Source organism: Anser cygnoides, chromosome 2, assembly GCF_040182565.1.
Source record: "Anser cygnoides isolate HZ-2024a breed goose chromosome 2, Taihu_goose_T2T_genome, whole genome shotgun sequence".
NCBI lineage: Eukaryota > Metazoa > Chordata > Aves > Anseriformes > Anatidae > Anser > Anser cygnoides.
Window position 1 is genome coordinate 111157014 of NC_089874.1, and position 19440 is coordinate 111176453.

Here is a 19440-nt window from a genome sequence, read left to right on the forward strand (position 1 = left end):
ACCTTCCTCGCCCTCCCCGCTTCTGTCGCTGCGGGGCAGCGAGTTGTGGCAGCGGTGTTGCTCTGAGTGTGCGTGTGTGTGTGTGTGTACGTGTGTGTGTCCGTCCGTGCGGGCGGCGGAGGCGCCCCGGCCCCCTCCCCGCCCCGCCGCATTGTGGAGGGAGGGACCGCGGCCCGCAGCCGCCTCCGCCGCCGTGCGGGGCCGGCAGCTGTCCGCGGTGCTGAGCGGTGCGGGGCCGGGAGCTGTCCGCGGTGCTGAAAGCGCGGGGCCGGGAGCTGTCCGTGGTGCTGAAAGCGCGGGGCCGGGAGCTGTCCGTGGTGCTGAACGGCGCGGCCGCCGTCCGTGGTGCTGAGCGGCGCGGCCGCTGTCCGAGGTGCTGACGGTGCGGGGTGGCAGCACCATGGTGTTTGCGCCAGGTAAGGGCAGCCGTTTCCCGCGCCCATTTGGGGGAGAGCAGTGGGAAGGCCCCGATCGTGCCGGAGAGGCTACTTGGGGGTCTGCAGGGGAGGGGGCAGCAGCCGAACTAGCCCTGCTGCTGGGCAGAGGCAGGCAGTCTCAAAGGGAGGCGCTCAGCTGTGCAGACAGAGGTTGTGAGGGTCACCCCTGTGGTTCCCGTCAGGGACAGGAGCGTTACCTGTGCAAGTGCGCAGGGAGCTGTGCACATCAGACTGCAAAAACGAAGGGGCAGGAAGGGGAATGTTGCCTCTCAGTGCCTGGGTAGTGGGGTCCACCTAACACCCACGCTGGCAGCTGTGAATAAGACAAGCTCCAAAGCTGATGGAGCTATTTTACAAAATTCCATCCTCCCACCCCTCACGCTCCCCTCCAAGTAGTTGAATGGAAGAAAACAGAAAGTTTATTCAGGCTGGTTTTTTTTTACTGTGTTCCTAATCCAGCAGGATTTCATTTGAGTCCTCACTCCATAAAGGTGCAGGATCTCTAGTGTGTAGTATAGATATAGATATAGTAGACCATTGAGAAGCTGCACTGGACATAGTACATTCTGCTTTGAAATGGGCAATTTGTTGTTCAGAAAGGCCCAGGAGCTCTAGGATATTAAAGTCATGCATAACATTTTCTGTAGTGAAATAACTTGCGATTGGCTTCTTTAAAATTGTATAACTGTCAGTAAAAATAGTGGGTCAACAGAAAAGGTAAAGTGAAGGCAGCAACTGGACAATGAAGAACTATTAAAACCTTTCTTCTGCAAAGCTTACAGAAGTTTTGTTTTTCTTTGAAATTCTATGTCCGGTCTGAGAAGGGGTAAAAATCCAAAACCTTTACACACTCATTACAGAAGCAGTCCTGGGGGTTCACTTTTCTAACTCAACAACTGAAACTGTAACCTTCTGAGAGATTAATATCCCTTTTGAACAATCAGAAGTTCATTTTGTCTCTCAGACTGCCTGGTTGCAGGCTAATTTTATACTTTCCAACACAGTCTGTCCTGAAATTGGGATCAAGTTGTTTATCTCAATAGAACCAGCCATTGTTCTTTTGTAGTACACTTTCCAGTATTAGGGGTTCTCTTCTGAACTCCTTTTATATGTCAGTTAACAGTACTCATTTTTGAAATGTGCCATGGGACCCAGAGTACTGCAGGATGAGATTACCTCTAAAATAATCAAAACACATGCTTTTTTTTCCCAAAAGACTGACAATGAGCAAAATCCAAATCTCATTAATAACTACATAAATTGTTCTTTTCACAACTCTAATCCATAAAGAAAAAAAAATCTGTCTTGTATAATCATTCTTTTTCAGTCTGCTTTTACATTAAAAAAAAAAAAAAAAAAAAAACTTGGTTTCATTGCAAATGTCATAAAATGCATAGGGTAACTAAATTTGTAGAAGAGATGATAGAACAGAAGGCTTTGACACTTTTTGTATTCAGTAAGCCCCCTGCTTTTTTTTTTTTTTAATTGCTTTTCTTCACTGCAAATCAGCCCTCCTGCCCTGGCATTATCTCTTCTGTGGATGAATAAAATGTATATGTATATTTAAATCAGGGGTTTGTACATCTTTAGTATTTTCATAATAGCCATAGTTATGGCTACATGACATAGGAATTCTATACACTTACTAAGAAGCTGAACTTCATTTTCTTGGCTCAACTTTTTGATTTTATCTCATTGTGATGAATGACCTGATTTTCACTTTCATTTATATGTTTTTGGGGGTGGGGGGAGGGAGGGAGAAAAAGATTTGTCTATTTATAAATGGTTATACTTCACAACTTTCTCAGGCTGAGAATGATAAACATGCCTCTAGAAGGGGAAAAAAACAAAGACGTGCATGCACTCACACACAAACAAATAAAACAAACTAAAAATACTCTTCCAGAAAAAAAATAATATAACTTGTTTAGGTGAAGACAAAGGTAAGACTTTGAATATCAATAACATGAAGTTCTGAATTATTGCAGAGCACTGATTTAACATGTTATGTTTAAAAACTGTTAATTAGAAGAAACCTACCGACTGTAAATATACTTTTTTGTTATTTATTTATTTTAAAGTGAAAACAACTGTCTGTGGATTGCTATTAAAAAGCAACTCAAAAAAAAAAAACAAAACAGGCTTGGATATTATCAAGCCAGATATGTCAAAATTGTTATACAAAGGCCAATATTTGTTTTACAAAAGAAAAGTGAAGTGGACATTTTGGCTCATTATAGCTTATTCTCAAGTGTGTTGCTGTTTACAGCTATGCAAAAAGCTAGTCTTCATATGTGATCTTTCTTCACGCCAAATTTTAATTAACTTTGAGTCTTGACATAAATGTCTGTACAAGCTGCCAGAAAAAAAAAAAAAAAAAAAAAAAGGAACTGAGAAAAGGACATTTTTTGCTTATATGGTTTAACCTGACTGGGGCTTCATTGCACTTTGTTGTGAAGGTTGACTAATGATAGACTGGTGTATATGAAACACAGTGCCAACTCTATGAGATGTCTGGGAATTTGTTCTACCTAGAGGATTCCCGCATGACGACACTGTTTATAATGCTACCCTAACAATAAGGGATGATCCACGTAATGAAAATGTGGACCAGCTACTACACTGCAAAATTTAGCTTGTTTACCTTTCCTGAATTGAACTGCTTTAGGCTGCCTGAGAAGCAGACAAGAAAATGTTACTGATCGTCAAATGTAAGGACGTCAAATGTAAGCATGGGACTGCAGTAGAGAAACATGCAATTTCAAGTTTTTGGATTAGGCCATATAAAAAAGAGAATTCATTTCTGAAGTGAAAGTTTTTATTAGGAGACTTCAGAAAATAATGGATTCCAGACTTAAAATAACAACAACAAACCCAAACAACAACAACAAAAACACTGTCAAATTATCTTATAAAAGATTGATATTTGTAAATGGTTCCACAGCTTAACTATCTATAAGGTAATGAATGAAGAATTATTAAAATATTTATTCTAAAGTATCAGCAAAAATTACAAAAAGATTATTTTAGAATGCAGCAAGCAAGCCCTATCATTAGTTTAGAAAGTAGTGATTGCTTTCAATATCAATAATCTATCAATATTAATCATATTTATGTTTTTAACTGAATCTTCGTGATTCAACAATAATTTGAAATGTTCCTAATCAACATCATACTACTTTCTTTGGCATTTCTTTTGGTTCCTTTTATCCAAAAATGATCCTTGGCATATTCCATGCTAATTTGCAGCTCCCAAACTTTTCATATGTAAAGGTAAAATAAAATAAAACTTTTTTTTTTTCCTGACACAATTTTTCACACGAATCATTCAAACACTTATGCCTTAAACTTCTGTCCTCTGTGTATCTGCACTGATGTTGCACAAACATGGCCTGCATTTTCAAAACTAGCTGGGGAATAAAGTTAGAAATTTGTTAAGGTTGTATGTTTCCTAAGCAACTCTCTCACTAGAATATCATTTGAGTGATTATTTTAGTATATGTTAAAAAAAGTTTTATTCTTTAGTAAATAATATTTTATTTACTTTTTTTTTTAGAAGAGTCAGTTTTGATCTGAATATGTAAAGAAAGATTGCAACATTTACACTGATAGTTTGTTTCATTGTCTGAACGCTCTCATCCTTTAAAGCTTAAAGTTTATATCTGTTTTGAATTGTGTGATTCCACCTTTCAGATAATTTGTGTTATTTTTCAGTGTAATTTGAAGAATTCTTTCTTATTGGATATTTTCTGCCTAACTAGAAACTCACTGGTTTTACCTTCGACCCTCCAATCTCAAAAGGAGGATGAGGCAATATAAATATAAATATATATATATATTTACCAATACTTTTGTGTAAGAAAGATCTGTGAAAATGCTTAGAGTTTAAAGACAGTTAGACATTAGAGAAGTCAGAATATTCACTGCTCAGCACCTTTCTCTTACAACAGCAACTCCAACAGCTTTTCAAATAGTTTTTCAGCTGCACAGCTGTTTGTAACATTTTTAAGCTAGGGACAGTATAACAGACTTGCATAATGACACTGGAGATCAGAAGCGCATCCTGTACCAAACATTTTAAGAATCTCATTAAACTGCAATTGAAGACATACCAGCTGCACACTGAAACAGATGTGCTTACTTGTCCGAATAGTCCTGATCTTCTCAAGCGGAAAATCTGGGAAAGCTACAACCTGTTGTATTGTGGAATTTGAAGACATGAAATTTCTTGGTATCTTTTTTTGATATAATATTACAGATACTGTGGAGACCTCCATCAATAATGAACAGATCAAGATACTATTGAGGGACATAATGAATGGAAAAATTGCTACCAATAACTTTACTTTTCTGAAGATAAACTGTTGTGGAATATCTCCAGTGTTTGTGCCAAGTATGGTACTCTGGCACTGTCACTTATGAAGTTTCGTTCACCCATGAGAACAATTGTAGGACAGCAGGGCACAGTCCTTGTCCCTGTTGTGCTGCATTCTGCTAATGGTCTAAGTTCTGTGTAGAAAAGCAAATGAAACCCACTTTGATATAAGATTAAACGGTATATACGTAGGATTCTTTCTCATTAACTTAGTGTTGGCAAAGTCCATGCCACAGACATAAAGTGGAGGCTACAGTTAAGACTATATTGCATAGCTCATGCAGTTTGATATAACGATTTTCATGTCCAGAATTTGTGATGACTGGTAGTAAAGTTGCTAGGGAGTACGCAGGCCAGTTCAACCAAAAAAAAAAGTATCTGAATGTATTTGTAGCTAAGAGCTCTCAACCATATTTCAAAATATTTGTCACCTGGTAGGGAGAAATCATATAGGAGGAACTTTCTTGTTCTTTTTCACTGAGGGAAAAAATATTCTGTGTGTTTGCCTCTCCCCAGTGTTGCATTGATCTTTCCCCTGATGTGAAACTCCACTGGCTGGTCTTTTTAGTGAGATGAAAAAATGTTAGTTCATAGATATTCAGAGATGTGATGAAACTATTAAGCTTATAAAGTAGTCAACAGTACTAGAAGTAATATGACTTTAAGGTAATCAACACAACATTAAAAACTGGCACAGAATTTACTTTTTCAAATCATTTGTAACAGAAATGAAGGCTTAAGCAAGTGGGGATGGCACCTTTCACTTCCAGATCACTGGGTTGAATCCTATTCAGATTTGCCGTGAAAAGAATTCAGTCTTCCCAGTGTTTGTGTAGTGACTTATATCAAAGAAATAGTTCATTGTTGGGGGTTGGTGTTAATAAGTTGTACAGTCATTATCAACATCCTTACTAGGACTATACATTCTATATATATTCTTCATATATTGATCAGAAAAGTCAAATAATGAGCGCACAAAGGGAATGAGTTACACTGACCTGCTAAGTTTATCCCTCCAAATCATTATTCTTCTAGATTAATTGCTCTGTTGTAGTTATAGACATAAATAATATGATTCTAACCTTGTAAGCTTTAACATGATAATGGAAATTAGATAGACAATGTAAAATACAGTGAAAGGCAGATTTATTCCTATACTTTCAATCTTGTCCATTAAGGATTTTATTAAGGGCACAACCTATTGCATCATGTTTACAAATACAAAGTTAAGCAAAATTTCTTGCAATGTATTAATTTCTTTATAGGTTTTCTGAAATTATCTGAGTACTGGTTACCCATTTGCTGTTATATTCTTTCCATAATAGTTTGCAAGCTCCTATAGAAAAAGATGTGTTATTATTTAAGGGATTGCAATTGGAGCAGAATCTTTACTGATGTTAACAGAAATGAAAAGCTGACCTGAATAGCTGTAAAATGCTTCAAGATCATTTAGAATGCCTTGTCAGGGAAGTCAAGGCAGGTGAGCTCTGTGCTGCTGTCATCCAACCCTACAAATGCCTGTAGTCATGTTGTCAGAAGATGCTGTATTCCTTCTTCAAGAGAGTCAGAAATTTTCTGCCTGAAGAAGTAAGTTGAGCCACATTCTATGCAGATATTTCTCTAATGGTAAGGCAAATGTAATCTCCTGTGGATTGCTTACATTTGCTTCACTTTGTAGTACACATATTTGATATAATGGCATTGTAATTTCTTACTTTGATTAGTGAATCCACTCACTGTTTGTAAGTATGGAGAGGGTGCATATCCATTACTAATTCTGATAAATAATCACAGATTAACATTACCTTCTGTATAGAAGTAAGTCTGCTTAATAGAGTGGAAAATATTTCTCTGGGAGGTTAGAATTAGATCCAAGAGGAGAATACAGCATTCTGTGGCATCCTGTTTCTTGCAACATGTATAAATAGGGACTTTGTCAAGATTACAGCCATGAAAAACCTCTGTTTGTTTTTTTTTTTGTTTGGTTTTTTTTTACTCTTTGAAGGTGCATTCTAAATTTACATAGTCTTTGATTCATTTTCTCTGTGACTTTGCATATATGCATATACACATACACATACTTATAAACCCAGCATCAATTACTAATAGACTTAATGTACAGCTTTCAAACTCTGCTCACATTCTAAAATAAGCAGGGCTCTTTTCCTATACTGTTTTGTGTTAGTGCTATTTTTTTTATTATTATTCTATTTATTTATTTACACATTTTTAAGAGATACAGAAGGGCTCTTCTTCAGCTGAGGTTTAACTAGCCAATTTCTGAAATTAGACTCTGAATATTCTGATATAAATTGAAACTTTTTCAAAACCTAACAGAATGTTATCACTGATTTGCTGGCTTATGACAAGTTACATAACCTTTTCCTTACGTTACTTTTTTTTTTTTTTATTCCATTCAAACATCACAAATTTTAATTAAGTTCTACATAGCTGAAGACCAAAGCATGCAAGTCATTGCAGAAATATGACAAGCTAGCAAAATAAACCATTAGTAGTGGAACACGGGGCATTTGAAAGCTCTCCTTTCCCCTACACGGTGGGGATAGCAAAAGCCCTTTCTACACAGTGGTGGATAGCAAAAGCCTTCTAACACCTAGGAAAGCTATGTATTTCAGTGGCAATTTGTGTGAGCCCACCACTGATATTTTTAGTATAGATTCAGAAGACCTAAATGTTATCTCACTTTCTGTGCCAGATATTTTTTTCTTGGATAGCAGCTTCTGAGCACCTAAGCAGTACAAAATAGAAGGCAGAGGGAGTTTAGCAGCACTTGAGCCACCTGTATCTGTGCCATTGGACTTCTCCTGCCTTAGGACAAGCACAGCAGTTGATGCACAGGTATTTCTTACTTCAGTATTTGAATTATGTTCCCTAAAGAAATAGCAAAATTGTGCAGATGAAGAGAATTTAAGTTTTTCATTAATTTTGAAGCGGCTGGTCCCTGATGTTCTCTAGGAAGTAAGTTATTTTAATAAATTAAACTCTACCTTAGGAGTAAACAACAACAACAAAATCTTCATTGGTTAGTGTTATCCTATAGTATTAAATCTGGATTATATGTATATATATGTATATATATATATATATGTTTCTTTTCATTCTGGGACCAAAATCAGAATATCACACTCATGGGTTTATGTATGGCAGAGTATTCAGTGACTACTGCTTTGAACTACATCCAGTCTTCAAAGCTGAGAAGACTTAGTCCTTAAACAATGAAATCATTGCTATCATGAAAATACCTAGAAAATATATAAATTGAAGTATGGCAATAAATCTTATAAAACACATTGAGAATAGATGCTTAGAATAGATAAAGCATCTGTAGGTCTGATCAACTTCTTAAATTAAAAATGCTGGAAGCTTCATTTTGGCTGGCATATTTCAAATAGTATGAAATAACTCACTGTGGAAATTAAATATAATTTTCATATAGAAAAAAAACAACAATAGTAGTTATACATATTATTTTCTCATAAAGAGAAAAGCTCAGTGGACAAAAAAAAAATAGGAACAATTTTGTATATATCTAATGTCTGGATGAAAAACAAGACAAGAATTAATCTGGAGATATTATTATGTCCTTTGGAACAGTCTTATCTGCATTTCTGCTCTTCTCTTTCCCCTTTCCAACACTCCTGGATTTGTGTTCAAACCAAGATTGTTCCTGCTTCATTCTTATGCTTTGTTGTGTACCCAAAGAAGTCTGTGCCAGCCCTCTTCCTGATGCAGAGTTCCTCTTCCATGATGGCTACACAGCGTTAGCTAAGGACTGAAGTTAGGGTAGAAAATATAACTTAACCGGGACTTTTCTAGTGAAAATAAATGAGTGTTAAAATCTGCTGAGCATTGCATGTTAGGGAACAGGGAAAACATGGCAGTCCTACCTGAAAGTACTTTTAGTGTTTCTGATACCTTCAGTTTACTTCTTCCTTCCTCAAGGAATCAGAGCAACATGACAGCTTTGATTCAGGACCTCACAAGCTTCCAGTTCTGGACATGAGAAACTGTACTGGACAGAATGATAACACAGTGAAGAATTCATGATTCTCTGCTCTGCTCTGCTCTGCTCTGCTCTGCTCTGCTCTGCTCTGCTCTGCTCTCCTCTCCTCTCCTCTCCTCTCCTCTAAAGCTTCATTCTAGAACCTTTTCATGAGATCTCTGAACTGGCATTGTTATTGATGTCATTAAAAATTTGGTCTCTAATCTTGTAAATAGCGTAGTGACACTCATACATAAAGTTGGTTTTGTACACGTTTGAAAGTGTACAGCCCTGGCTGACTGCCATGTTCATTCACTATGAATGTAGTTAACATGACTCATCAACATTTTCTGATTATCGATAATGTGCAGGCTCATCTTTTATATCTCTTCTTCAAATTAGGCTTGCAGTGCTGAGATCCTAACATCAACCTATAAAGCAACTAAAAGAAGGAGATTTTTAATCATTTTGATTCATAAGTTACAGAATGTTCTCCAGAAGATGCTCATCTGGAATTTCCATGCTGTGACTGGAAAGATAGAGAGATATGTCACTGACTAATGCCAATGGGAGGTTAGGGATGTTGAAGAACTGGATTTGTTTCTTGCAGTAGATTATCCATATTGATGCAAAGAATGTTACTGTTAATTACTACCACATATACATTCAATTATGTCATTGCAAACTTGCCAGGTTCTCAAATTTTTTGAAAGATCTACAGTTTATAAATGCAAATCAATGAATATACTGCGACTTTTCCTATAAATATATGATGGGATTTGTGATGAAGCCTTATCATCACAGCCTTGCTTACCTATACTTTCATTCCAATTTAAAATGTCACCAGTACTGTCAGTTTACTTATAAAATTTAGAGTAATAATTTTAAATAGAATTGAAACAGGGTTATCAGATAGCAATATTTTGTTGTATTGTTATTTATTTTTATTAATCATGGAAAAGAAGTTAATTCTAATGTTGTAATACTGCAGAAAATAGTATAATGGTAAAACATTCCAATCCAAAGCAATATATTCATAAAACAAGCAAAAAAGTTTCTGGTTAAAGGATGTACCTGCATAATCTTATGTAAAAATGGAGAAAGCATATTTTCTTGGTGACTCTTCCACCTTCAGAAATTTTGGATAAATTAAAATTGTAGCTAGTGGGAATATATTTTGGGTAACTGTGAGTTCTAAATTGCTCAAATGTTTGCTTAAAGGAATGTGGTTTTTGCTGTTTACAAATAATAATAATAATAATTCCCCTCCCCCTGAAGAACAGCTTTAGAGGAATTCACTTCGCTGGAATTAAACTACATTTGTTATTCCTGTGGAGCAGAATGTAAACTTTTAACCTATGATGCATGGCCCTTGGGATTCATGGAACCTGACATATGAGTTGAGCAGTTTTTTTTCAACTGCAGTGTTTGTACTGTGTCTCAAGGCCCAATGAGACCTAACCCGCAGGAAGACATAATGAAATGCATAAAGACCGCATGCTTTGAGGAAAGCAGAATTGAAATTAAAGACATTATTTTTCTCCTGGGAAATGCAGTAAGCTTGAAGAAATAAAAGGGATAATTGAGGGACAGTAGAAATTTGCTGAGATAACAGGGGTTAGATGTTCATTTATGGTCATGCATGCCTATGTGTGACTAATGTCTTCTTAAAAAGTATGGGATGAATTATTTCTAGTCCATGTTCTCCAAGAGTCTGAAGTTCTTTCCTATCAAAGCTCATTCATCATTTTGCTCCTGCCCTCTTTCCATGTGAGAAACACTGCTTCTGTTTCCTTTTGAATTACTGACTTCACCAACTGAAAGCTGTCTTGTTCCTCATAGTTTGTTGCTAGCATCACTGGATTTGAGATGGGCTTGCATATTTGTGAGAGCAAGGTCATGCCTGTGGTTATTTAGCTTCATGATAGTATCCCCAACAATACTATGAGAAGTTATGGTGGAGAACTTAATAAGCTGCTGATTCAAACAAATGACCTGCTGCTGACTATTATTGGGTAGGAGTGTTTAGAAGCCTTAATACATTTAACATGGAGCAAGCTGAAAGGGAAAAGACACAGAGGATAACAGAAAGCACAGGAGACTGGTTTGATTGCAGACTGGAAAGGAAGTGACTCGTTGCTTTTAAGACAGTGAAGTGTGTAAATGAGAAGGGGGTCTATGTGCAACCAAACTGAAGTTCTTGTTCAAGACTTAATCTGTGCTAAATGTTATTTCTCTGTAGTTATTGATTCCCATGTATACTTTTTTAGGCATATTCTATAGTTCAGAAATCTAACAGGTAATATAAGATCTGCTGTACAAGATGTTCTTGGGCTAAAACTAATATTACTTCTAGGAATTTAAAGGAAAATTTGGAACCTACTTTAAATGTTATTATTATTTTTCCAAAGTGCTAGCATTTTTATTTTACTTTATTTTGCGTTCGTGAAGTTTGAAGTTAGCCAAGGGAATTTCAAGGTACTAATATATGGCACTAGATGAAAGAGGAATATGTGACAGATTCCTGAAGACAGTAGAAGACTTTGAGGTTTTGTGAAATTCTTAAACTGTATTTTAGGTTGCAGAACCATGCTGGAGTTTGCAAATTGCTTTTAATTTGCTATGTCAGTTGGCATAAAATTCACAAAGTGAAAGGCAAAGAGATATAAACACACTAAAGAGACTTTGTCACTTCTTAATGATAAAATTGCTACCTTGTCTTCAAGTACTAAGCATCACTGAGCCTGGAGTTTTCAGTTCTCTGTTTACAAAATTGGTGTACCAGGTTCCTGTATAACTGAAGTGAGCATCTAAAGGCAGAGAATAAGTAGAAAAGATTTTCTGACATCAAGAGGAAAAAAAGTAGCTATAAGACAAGGATAACTTACAGGGAGAATGTTGTTTATGCTGTCCTGCAAGTTTTTACCAGCAAGTACTTCAATGGAACTTTTGTCATGGAAAAATTTTATTAAATATAAAGTTATTCTTCAAAACAAACAAACAAACAAAAACCATAAATATAAATTAGTGGTATCTTATCACCCTCGTCATTCTTGGTTTGATTAGCTAAACACCAAATGCTTAGGCAACAGTGGAGATGCCTGTGTTTTACCTAATTTAAAGTATGTGGTCTTTAAAATGCCTGATTAATTCTATAGGCACTCAGAATTCTGCGTTTGTTCATGTCCACAACAGTCTGTATCTCAGTAAGGTGGAGCAGTTTGATAGATATCTTCCAGCTCAGTCCCTTTGGGATCCTTGCATGAGTCATCTCTGTTTTTCTTAGCCAATCCTTCTCTTCTTATTCAGAGTAGGAGCAGAATATCAACAAAGAAATTAGCTTCTCAGAAAACAGCTTTGTGCTGACTGCTTTCCGTGAAATTAATAGTTGGAAGAAGAGGAGGTGATCAAGATACCCTTCTAGACACTGCTGTGTATTCCTTCAGGAAATGGAAAAGTTGTGTTTTATGGCAGCCTTGCTAGCTAGAGTCACAAAATCACAGAATGATTGAGGTTGGAAGGGACCTCTGGAGTTCATCTGAGCCAATCCCCTGCCTCAGACAGGACCACCCAGAGCAGATTGCCCAGGACCATGTCCAGGCAACTTTTGAAGATCTCCAAGCAGGAAACTCCACAGCCTTTCTGGGCAACCTGTGCCAGTGCTTGGTCACCTGCACAGCACAGAAGTGTTGCCTGATGTTCAGAGAGAATATCTGGTGTTTCAGTTCATGCCGATTGCCTCTTGTTCCGGCACTGGGCACCACCGGCAAGAGCCTGGCTCTGTCTCTGTTGCACCCTCCCTTCAGGTATTTATAGATATTGATAAGATCCTCCTGGAGCCTTCTCTTCTCCAGGCTGGAGTCCCAGCTCTCTCAGCCTCTCCTCATAGGACAGGTGCTCCAGGAACTTCTTCATCTCTGTGACCTTTTGTTGGACTCTCTCCAATAGCTCCATGTCTTTCCTGGATACAGTTCTGGCCCCATTGCTTACATCACCCCAGGCCAATATCTTTACCTTTCTTCATAACAAAAGCCAATTAGCTGTTGTTAGTTGGGTTACTGTAATCCCAAATATGTTGTATGGCTGTAAAATTGTTAAGTGGTTATGTTGCTTTATTTCCTTTTGTGTATACCTAAGCCACCAGAGTTAAGGCAGAAATAGATCAGAGGTCCTGGGTTCTCTCTGCTTGGTTTGTTTTCCCAGCACAAACCAGAATAATCTAACAAGTAGACGTAATTAAGGTCTCACTTAGATGAGTAGTACTTAAAGGCAGGTTTTGCTCTATGACAAACAACTGAAAAACTCGGGTAATCTTCCTAATGTAAACCAAAACAAAACAAAAAACAGAATTTGTAGATTAAGTAGCAAGAACAAAATAAATCATGAAGCACCCCCAAAGAAAGAAAATTGGGTAATTTTCAACAGCTACATGCTTAACAACAGTATGATTTTAACAACAAATTTTGATTTTTTATGGTTATGGGTGTTGGCAAATTTCTTCACATTTCGTATTACCTCATAACCAATTGCAACATACTCACTTGTATTTACAATTTCACATGTATTTAGAATTTCATGTTTATTCATACTTTTGCTAACATATTATCTTCTGAACACCAGCTGAGTTAGCTGATATTTTTCAGCCCAGCAAGACTAATCCGTTCTGTAATAAAAATGTGAGTTAATATTCGATTTAAAAAGGAATATCTATACATTACTGTTAAGTAAGTGAACTGTATCCAAAAAAAAACCACTGTTTCAAGTGCTGATGGGTGGAACAAAGTGAATCAAGGAAGCTGACTGAGCCAAGAATTCAAGTGATTCCATTGAGTCAGTATTTCCAGATTAAAGTGTTTTCTAAGTTTTTATGGTCTTAACCTCTGAACTGTAGTCAGAGTTAGTCATCTCAGTCCAGCTGTGGTTTTTTTTTCATGTTTTTAATTTCAACAGAAATAAAACACGTTTGCGTTTTACTTTTAGCCAGAACTTGTATAATATGTGCATTATTGATAGAAATAAGTATATTTTTAAAATAATTTAAAAGAGACATTGGAGATACTGAATTATTTCTTTCTCACATAATAAGATTTGCTAGTGGTTGGTTTGGGCTCATAGGTCTTTATAGTGTCTTCCGTAAGATAATCAGGTGATTTTACTTTATTTTTTGATTCTATCTTAAATTTTCTTCCAAACATTTCTTAAGGAACATCAGGAATGTATCACAGCTCTAAACGTGGATCTCTCATAAAAGCATCTGGCCTTTAATTCACTCTGTTTTGCTTCTCTCAGAATACAGTTTTTAATATATGGCTTCAAAACGGACAGTAAACTACAGGTCCCACTTCATGAAATACTTCAGTACAGTGCAGTTGATTAAGAAAGAATTGAGATTAATATCAGAAAAAACCTTTAAAATCAAATCTAGTGATGCAAATAAGCACCTACTCTAAGCATTTCAATTATCAAGAGTGTCTTTTTCTAAATAGAGCTTTTCAGTGGGTGTACCTCACTTTAATTCAGAATTATTATTTTTTACATCAAGATAAACTTTGACCATTTTACATTACTCTTTACTGTCCCTCATAATTATCATTGCTGCTAGGAGTCAAAATAATTCCAAAACAGAAACCTCTTATCATAATCTACTTCTCTTCATTACCATATGTCATCTGTCATGCTACGTTACTTCGTTTTTCTCCAGATTTTAGCATCGTGGGGAAAAAAAAAAATCACATAAGATTTCTATTGATTTTTTTTTTTCGCTAATTGGAATTTGATGGGTGAGGGCTTATAATTTTAAGTAAATAGAAACCTTAATAGAAAACTTTCTCTTTTTATAGGTAAAGAAAAATGTATCAGATCTGTAAAATGAAGTCAAATTCCCCATGCAGAAGTACAGCTGAAGTCAAAAAGGACGTGATTCAGAGCTGGATGAGAAAAAAAAAAAAACAACAAAAAAAAAAACAAAAAAAAAAAACCTCTTTCCCTCTGATGATGCAAAATGGAGCTGTACTTGTTTCAGCTGTGAAACTACAGCTGTTCCTAGGGTGGGGAACTGGGTAGCTGAGCTGTATGACTCAAATTCTGCCCCTTCATTCAGTCCAGTAATGCTGAACATGCAGTAGAAACTTTCCAACCTGCTGTCACCTTTTGTATTAGCAGGTTCCCTATGTCATAAACTGTTCCCAAGTGCACACACACACACACACCTTTTTTTTTTTCTCTCTTCTCTTTTTCTATCCTTCATGTGTTCACAGAGTGGTCATAAATGCTTGATTCACTTTGTCTGTTTGTTGTTTGGCTCTTGCAGGTGAGAAACCAGGTCCAGAGCAAGACGAAGTTAAGCTGCAGAATGCCAGCAAGCAGATTGTGCAGACCGCTATCCTCCAAGCAGTGCAGCAAGTTTCCCAGGAAAGCCAACAAAAGGAGAGGCGAACAAACAGCAGTATGAGCCTCCAGCTAGAAAGAGGGAAATTAACCAAGAAGCATGAAAAGAAGTAAAGGAGCAGCTTGTTTATTTTGATCCTTCAGTGTTTTCAGCCTTCTCTTTAGTATCAGCTGTATTGCTAGTGCAATGTTACTGTTGTAAAACAAACCAAAGTATAATCAACACCTAGACATAGAGTAAAGCTGCAATAGTCCTCGGCTGAGAAATATTAAGTGCATTAGATGACTAACTCCATATTTATGCAGTGCCTCTTAACAGAAACAATAATCTTAGATATAAAAGTAGTTTCAAGCACAAGCTGTTATGGTATGGACTTATTTTTGAAAGCTTGTTGTCAGCGCACTTTCATATAAGTTCTGCACGCAGTGTTGCTGCCAGGTCAGCTGGCCAGACTCTTCTCTGAATTACTGGGTTCACTGAAGCTGTCTTCACCGAAGAAATAGTTTATTGTTGAGTGTAGTAGAATGCTTTCAGGCTGCCTTGAAACATGACTGTCCTCTGTTTTGATTAACCATGGACAATGTGAAATGGCAGTATAAAGTTGATTTGGTAAGTTCCATGAACCAACTTTTTTTTTTTCATCCTGGAAAGAAAAGCAATCCAGTGCAACTTTGCAGTGACTGTGATCTATGACTGTGATCATAGATCTGTGATCTATGTCTTTTTTTTAAAAAGAAGTTAAAATAAGTACTGAAGTATGTCTACTTATTTGAAATACTTCTGAACTTCTGCATAAAAATCACTTGTGCCTCGACAACTGCTTTTAATTTTCTTGATAACGAAAGAAGAGAAACTGATGTACTGATATGGAGTTTGCTAGCTCCTTCTTCAGTTTTGAAAGTTTGCTGTGGCTTGACTTACAGACACCGGATACTGGAATGGCTTTAAAAAAGGGTTTTGAGTTTATTAATATTTTGAAGAATGGAAATATACTGTGTCTGAGTTTTGTCATGATAGATATTTCTCACCTGCTGGGCATAAAGTGACTATATTTGCAATTGTCACAAAGATTGACCTTAAGTAGCACTGCTTTAAGCTGGTAGTACAGAACTTATCCTTAAACTACTCTATATAGCTGAAGAAATCCGTGGTATTTCTGAAAATACACATTAAATAAACGTAGCTTTCACTTTTATGCTCCCTTACTTACATCCTTAACGATGATTGCACTATTACACATCTGAAATGAGTAACAGTATATTTCATTCTAGAAATGGTTTGTAGCTGTGCTGCATCCAAATTCTTGTGGTAATATACGTAGAAATACAGAGAAGCAGATGTACAGGATCTGCAAAGAATGATACAAACTTTCATAATTGCTTTTCTACTCAGCAAGATGATTCTCAAAGAGACTTTTTGGTTTAAGTAATTGGCTATTACTTAGTGTGTCCTACCGCTTGTGTTAAACAGTTTCAGGATTCTTTCTGGTGGCCAAGGGCTTAGTCATGAATAGCCACATACTGTAATATTAAGCCTCTGAGCTCTGCTTGTTTTTTGTTTGTTTGTGTTTTTTTTTTTTTTTTCCAGCACTGACTCATACCAGATAATGATCTAGCTCAATCTTCTTTCACTTAAAAATGCAAAGAAAAATTCAACATGATTAAAGTTGTTCTAAATCCTCTAATAATAAAAACTGAATTGGATTGCAAGTACACAGTTCACTTCTATAGATGCTGAGTGAATTTTCTCATCCAAGCAAGCTTTGACATGTGGAAATATTTGGGTCTTGGGGCATGTGCATGTTTGTCATAATAGTCATTTTTTACCATTAGCTTTTTCTTCGACTGGCCTTCACTTGGGAGATAGCTCTTTTCTAACCACTCACTGCATCTTTGCTTTCTGAGATCCTAAGAAAACTGATCATGATCATGAGTCAAGGTTCGACTCTGAGGCTGATAAGCAGGCAAGCCTAGTGGATGAGGGAAAGCAAGTCTGTTGGAGAGACTGGTGCAAAATGACTTTTGCCAAAGACTCACCTAGAGTGATATGGAAAGGAAGGAAAGCAAAATCACCATTTATTTGGGATTATTCTACTTTTTTTTTTTTCCTCAGAAATTTGCAAGGCAAGTCTTTTTATGTATTCCTGGTAATTATATTTTTAGTAATCTGACAGTAGTCTGGAAATTAGTTTGCATGTCCATATATTTTCTTTAAATCATCATGTTAGAAAAAGAGGAACTTCAAAAGCCAGTGAATCCAGGCTTTTGCCACTGCTTCATATAAGCCTATTCCACCCTTCCTATGCTATTCTACAATACCCCTTTGCTGTTTTAGTCCTTTTAGACACACTGTTACTCAACCAGTACATTATGCATATCATTTCAGTGCTGCCAGAAGTCTTATATTTTGGAGAGAAGAATGGTAGGAAGCGCTGCAGAGCCTTGAGGAGGTTTACTATGGTCTCTTATCAAGGCAAAACAAATACCCTTGCATAAATAGTGTAGTTTTCCCTGGGACCCAAATAATGTATCTCCTATCTGTAGTATATATCCCTAAATTAAGGCATGCATTTAGTATCGCCTGCCGGCAAAGGATGTTCTGCACACCACTTGTATCCAGTATATGTAGTTGAGATCTGTACTGCATGTGAGAGAACTGAACAAAAGAAAACTTAACCCTTGACTTATTACATGCTCACTAAATGGTGAAAGCGGGTATTTTTGGTATCTTTACTGACAGATTATATTTTCTGGCAAAAATACAGACTAAAAATTATTACAGATGTGATGCAAGTCTGATTACAAATAAAGAAACTTTAACATCTTACATGTCTCTTGTTTCTCTTATCAAAAGAAAGGAAGAAATTTTCATATTCACTATAAAATCTTTTATGAAGCAAACAGTACGCTCATGAGGTTTGCAGTACTGAGAACATTATTCACTACAATAATTCATATCTTAAAAGTGAGAGACAATCAAAATAGTATCTAAACATATTTAAAATAAATTCACATTTTAGCACTTGTCAGTTGTGAGTAGAAAGATACACAAATGTGAAAGTACAACTCTTGCATCTCTTTTCATGAAGTAGAATCAGGTATCTGTGGCTATCCTGCACTGTGCTTGTCATATTTTCATTTAGGTTGATTATCAAAGTTTTATTACTGTACTTGGGCTGTTCTTTGTAATGTAATCAGACACTGTCCATAAAGCAGCAACACCTACATGGAAATTCATATGGGCACAGCAGGACATTGTAAGAGATTACTAACTGCCTCTGTTCATAAATTTGTCAACTCTGGGCAGTTACAGTGGAAATCCCTGCCCTAAAATGTGAAGGAAAAAAATAAAAATAAATAAAAAGTAAATAAAAAGAAAACACCCCGCAAAACCATGTAACTTGGAAAATGACATCTTCATTTTATTTTTTCAGAGAAATAATAGCATTGTGTGATAACATTATAGTTAAAAGCTGGAAAATCTTGAATATCTATTCAATATCAAATGATGCATCTAAAAATCTTAATTAAAGTCCCTACTGGTATCATGTCTGATTTTTGCCATGTTTTTAAACATCACAGAATGTAGTGTGTCTACAATAAGATTATAAAAATAGCAATGTAGATATTCTTGATATGACTACATTGAAATATGCTGCAGTTGTCCTTTACATGTGTGATAATGTCAAATGCAGGAGTTAATGTGTCATTACAAAAGGCTTATATGAAAAAGTTTAAAATAATTTGGGGAAAAAGATAAAGGGAAGTAGAATAAATTTTTGAAAGGATATGGGATTCACTCTATTCTCTTGATTACCTTCTTGGATCTGAGAAAAAAATAAAAAATCTATGAAGACCTGGATATTGGCATAGCCTAATTTCTCTCCATTGGTTCCTGCAACAAATTGTCGGATCAATTTGTTAAAAGAGTATGTGGGAGTGAAGGGGAAAACTGAGCTGTTGATAATGTTCTCCTCACAGCCACCAGACACTCACTAAGGAGTCAGCAGCAGTAGTGACGTAGGCTGGTTTCCAATGGATTGTTTTCTCATGGCTGGCTTTTTGGGGCGCCATAAGATAAGCACTGACAAAACCTTTTGCCTTGTTTCAGTTTTTCTGGAACAAAGGGATTCTCTGAGGCCTAATAGGCTGCACTGTATACTGCCTTCCAAAGGGAGAAGAAGCAAGGTCTCTTTTATCTACTTCTGTAGCTACTCCCACAAAACCTGCTGGATATC

General features: G+C 36.5%; 1 protein-coding gene across 3 annotated transcripts in view; it reads left to right on the forward strand.

The window, feature by feature from the left end:
• AKAIN1 (A-kinase anchor inhibitor 1) overlaps nucleotides 1–18029 on the forward strand; it is a 31175-nt gene extending 13146 nt beyond the window's left edge. Inside the window, exons 1-2 of one of the 3 annotated variants that reach the window (XM_013179458.3) lie at nucleotides 46–416; nucleotides 15126–18029. In XM_013179458.3, the coding sequence (XP_013034912.1) occupies nucleotides 401–416; nucleotides 15126–15316 (207 nt within the window). In that variant the 5' untranslated portion in view covers nucleotides 46–400 and the 3' untranslated portion in view covers nucleotides 15317–18029. Of the gene's footprint in view, nucleotides 1–45; nucleotides 417–15125 lie in introns of those variants that run through there. The other 2 variants (XR_007157966.2, XM_048047218.2) reach the window with 2 other exon arrangements.
• The last annotated feature ends 1411 nt before the right edge of the window (nucleotides 18030–19440 follow it).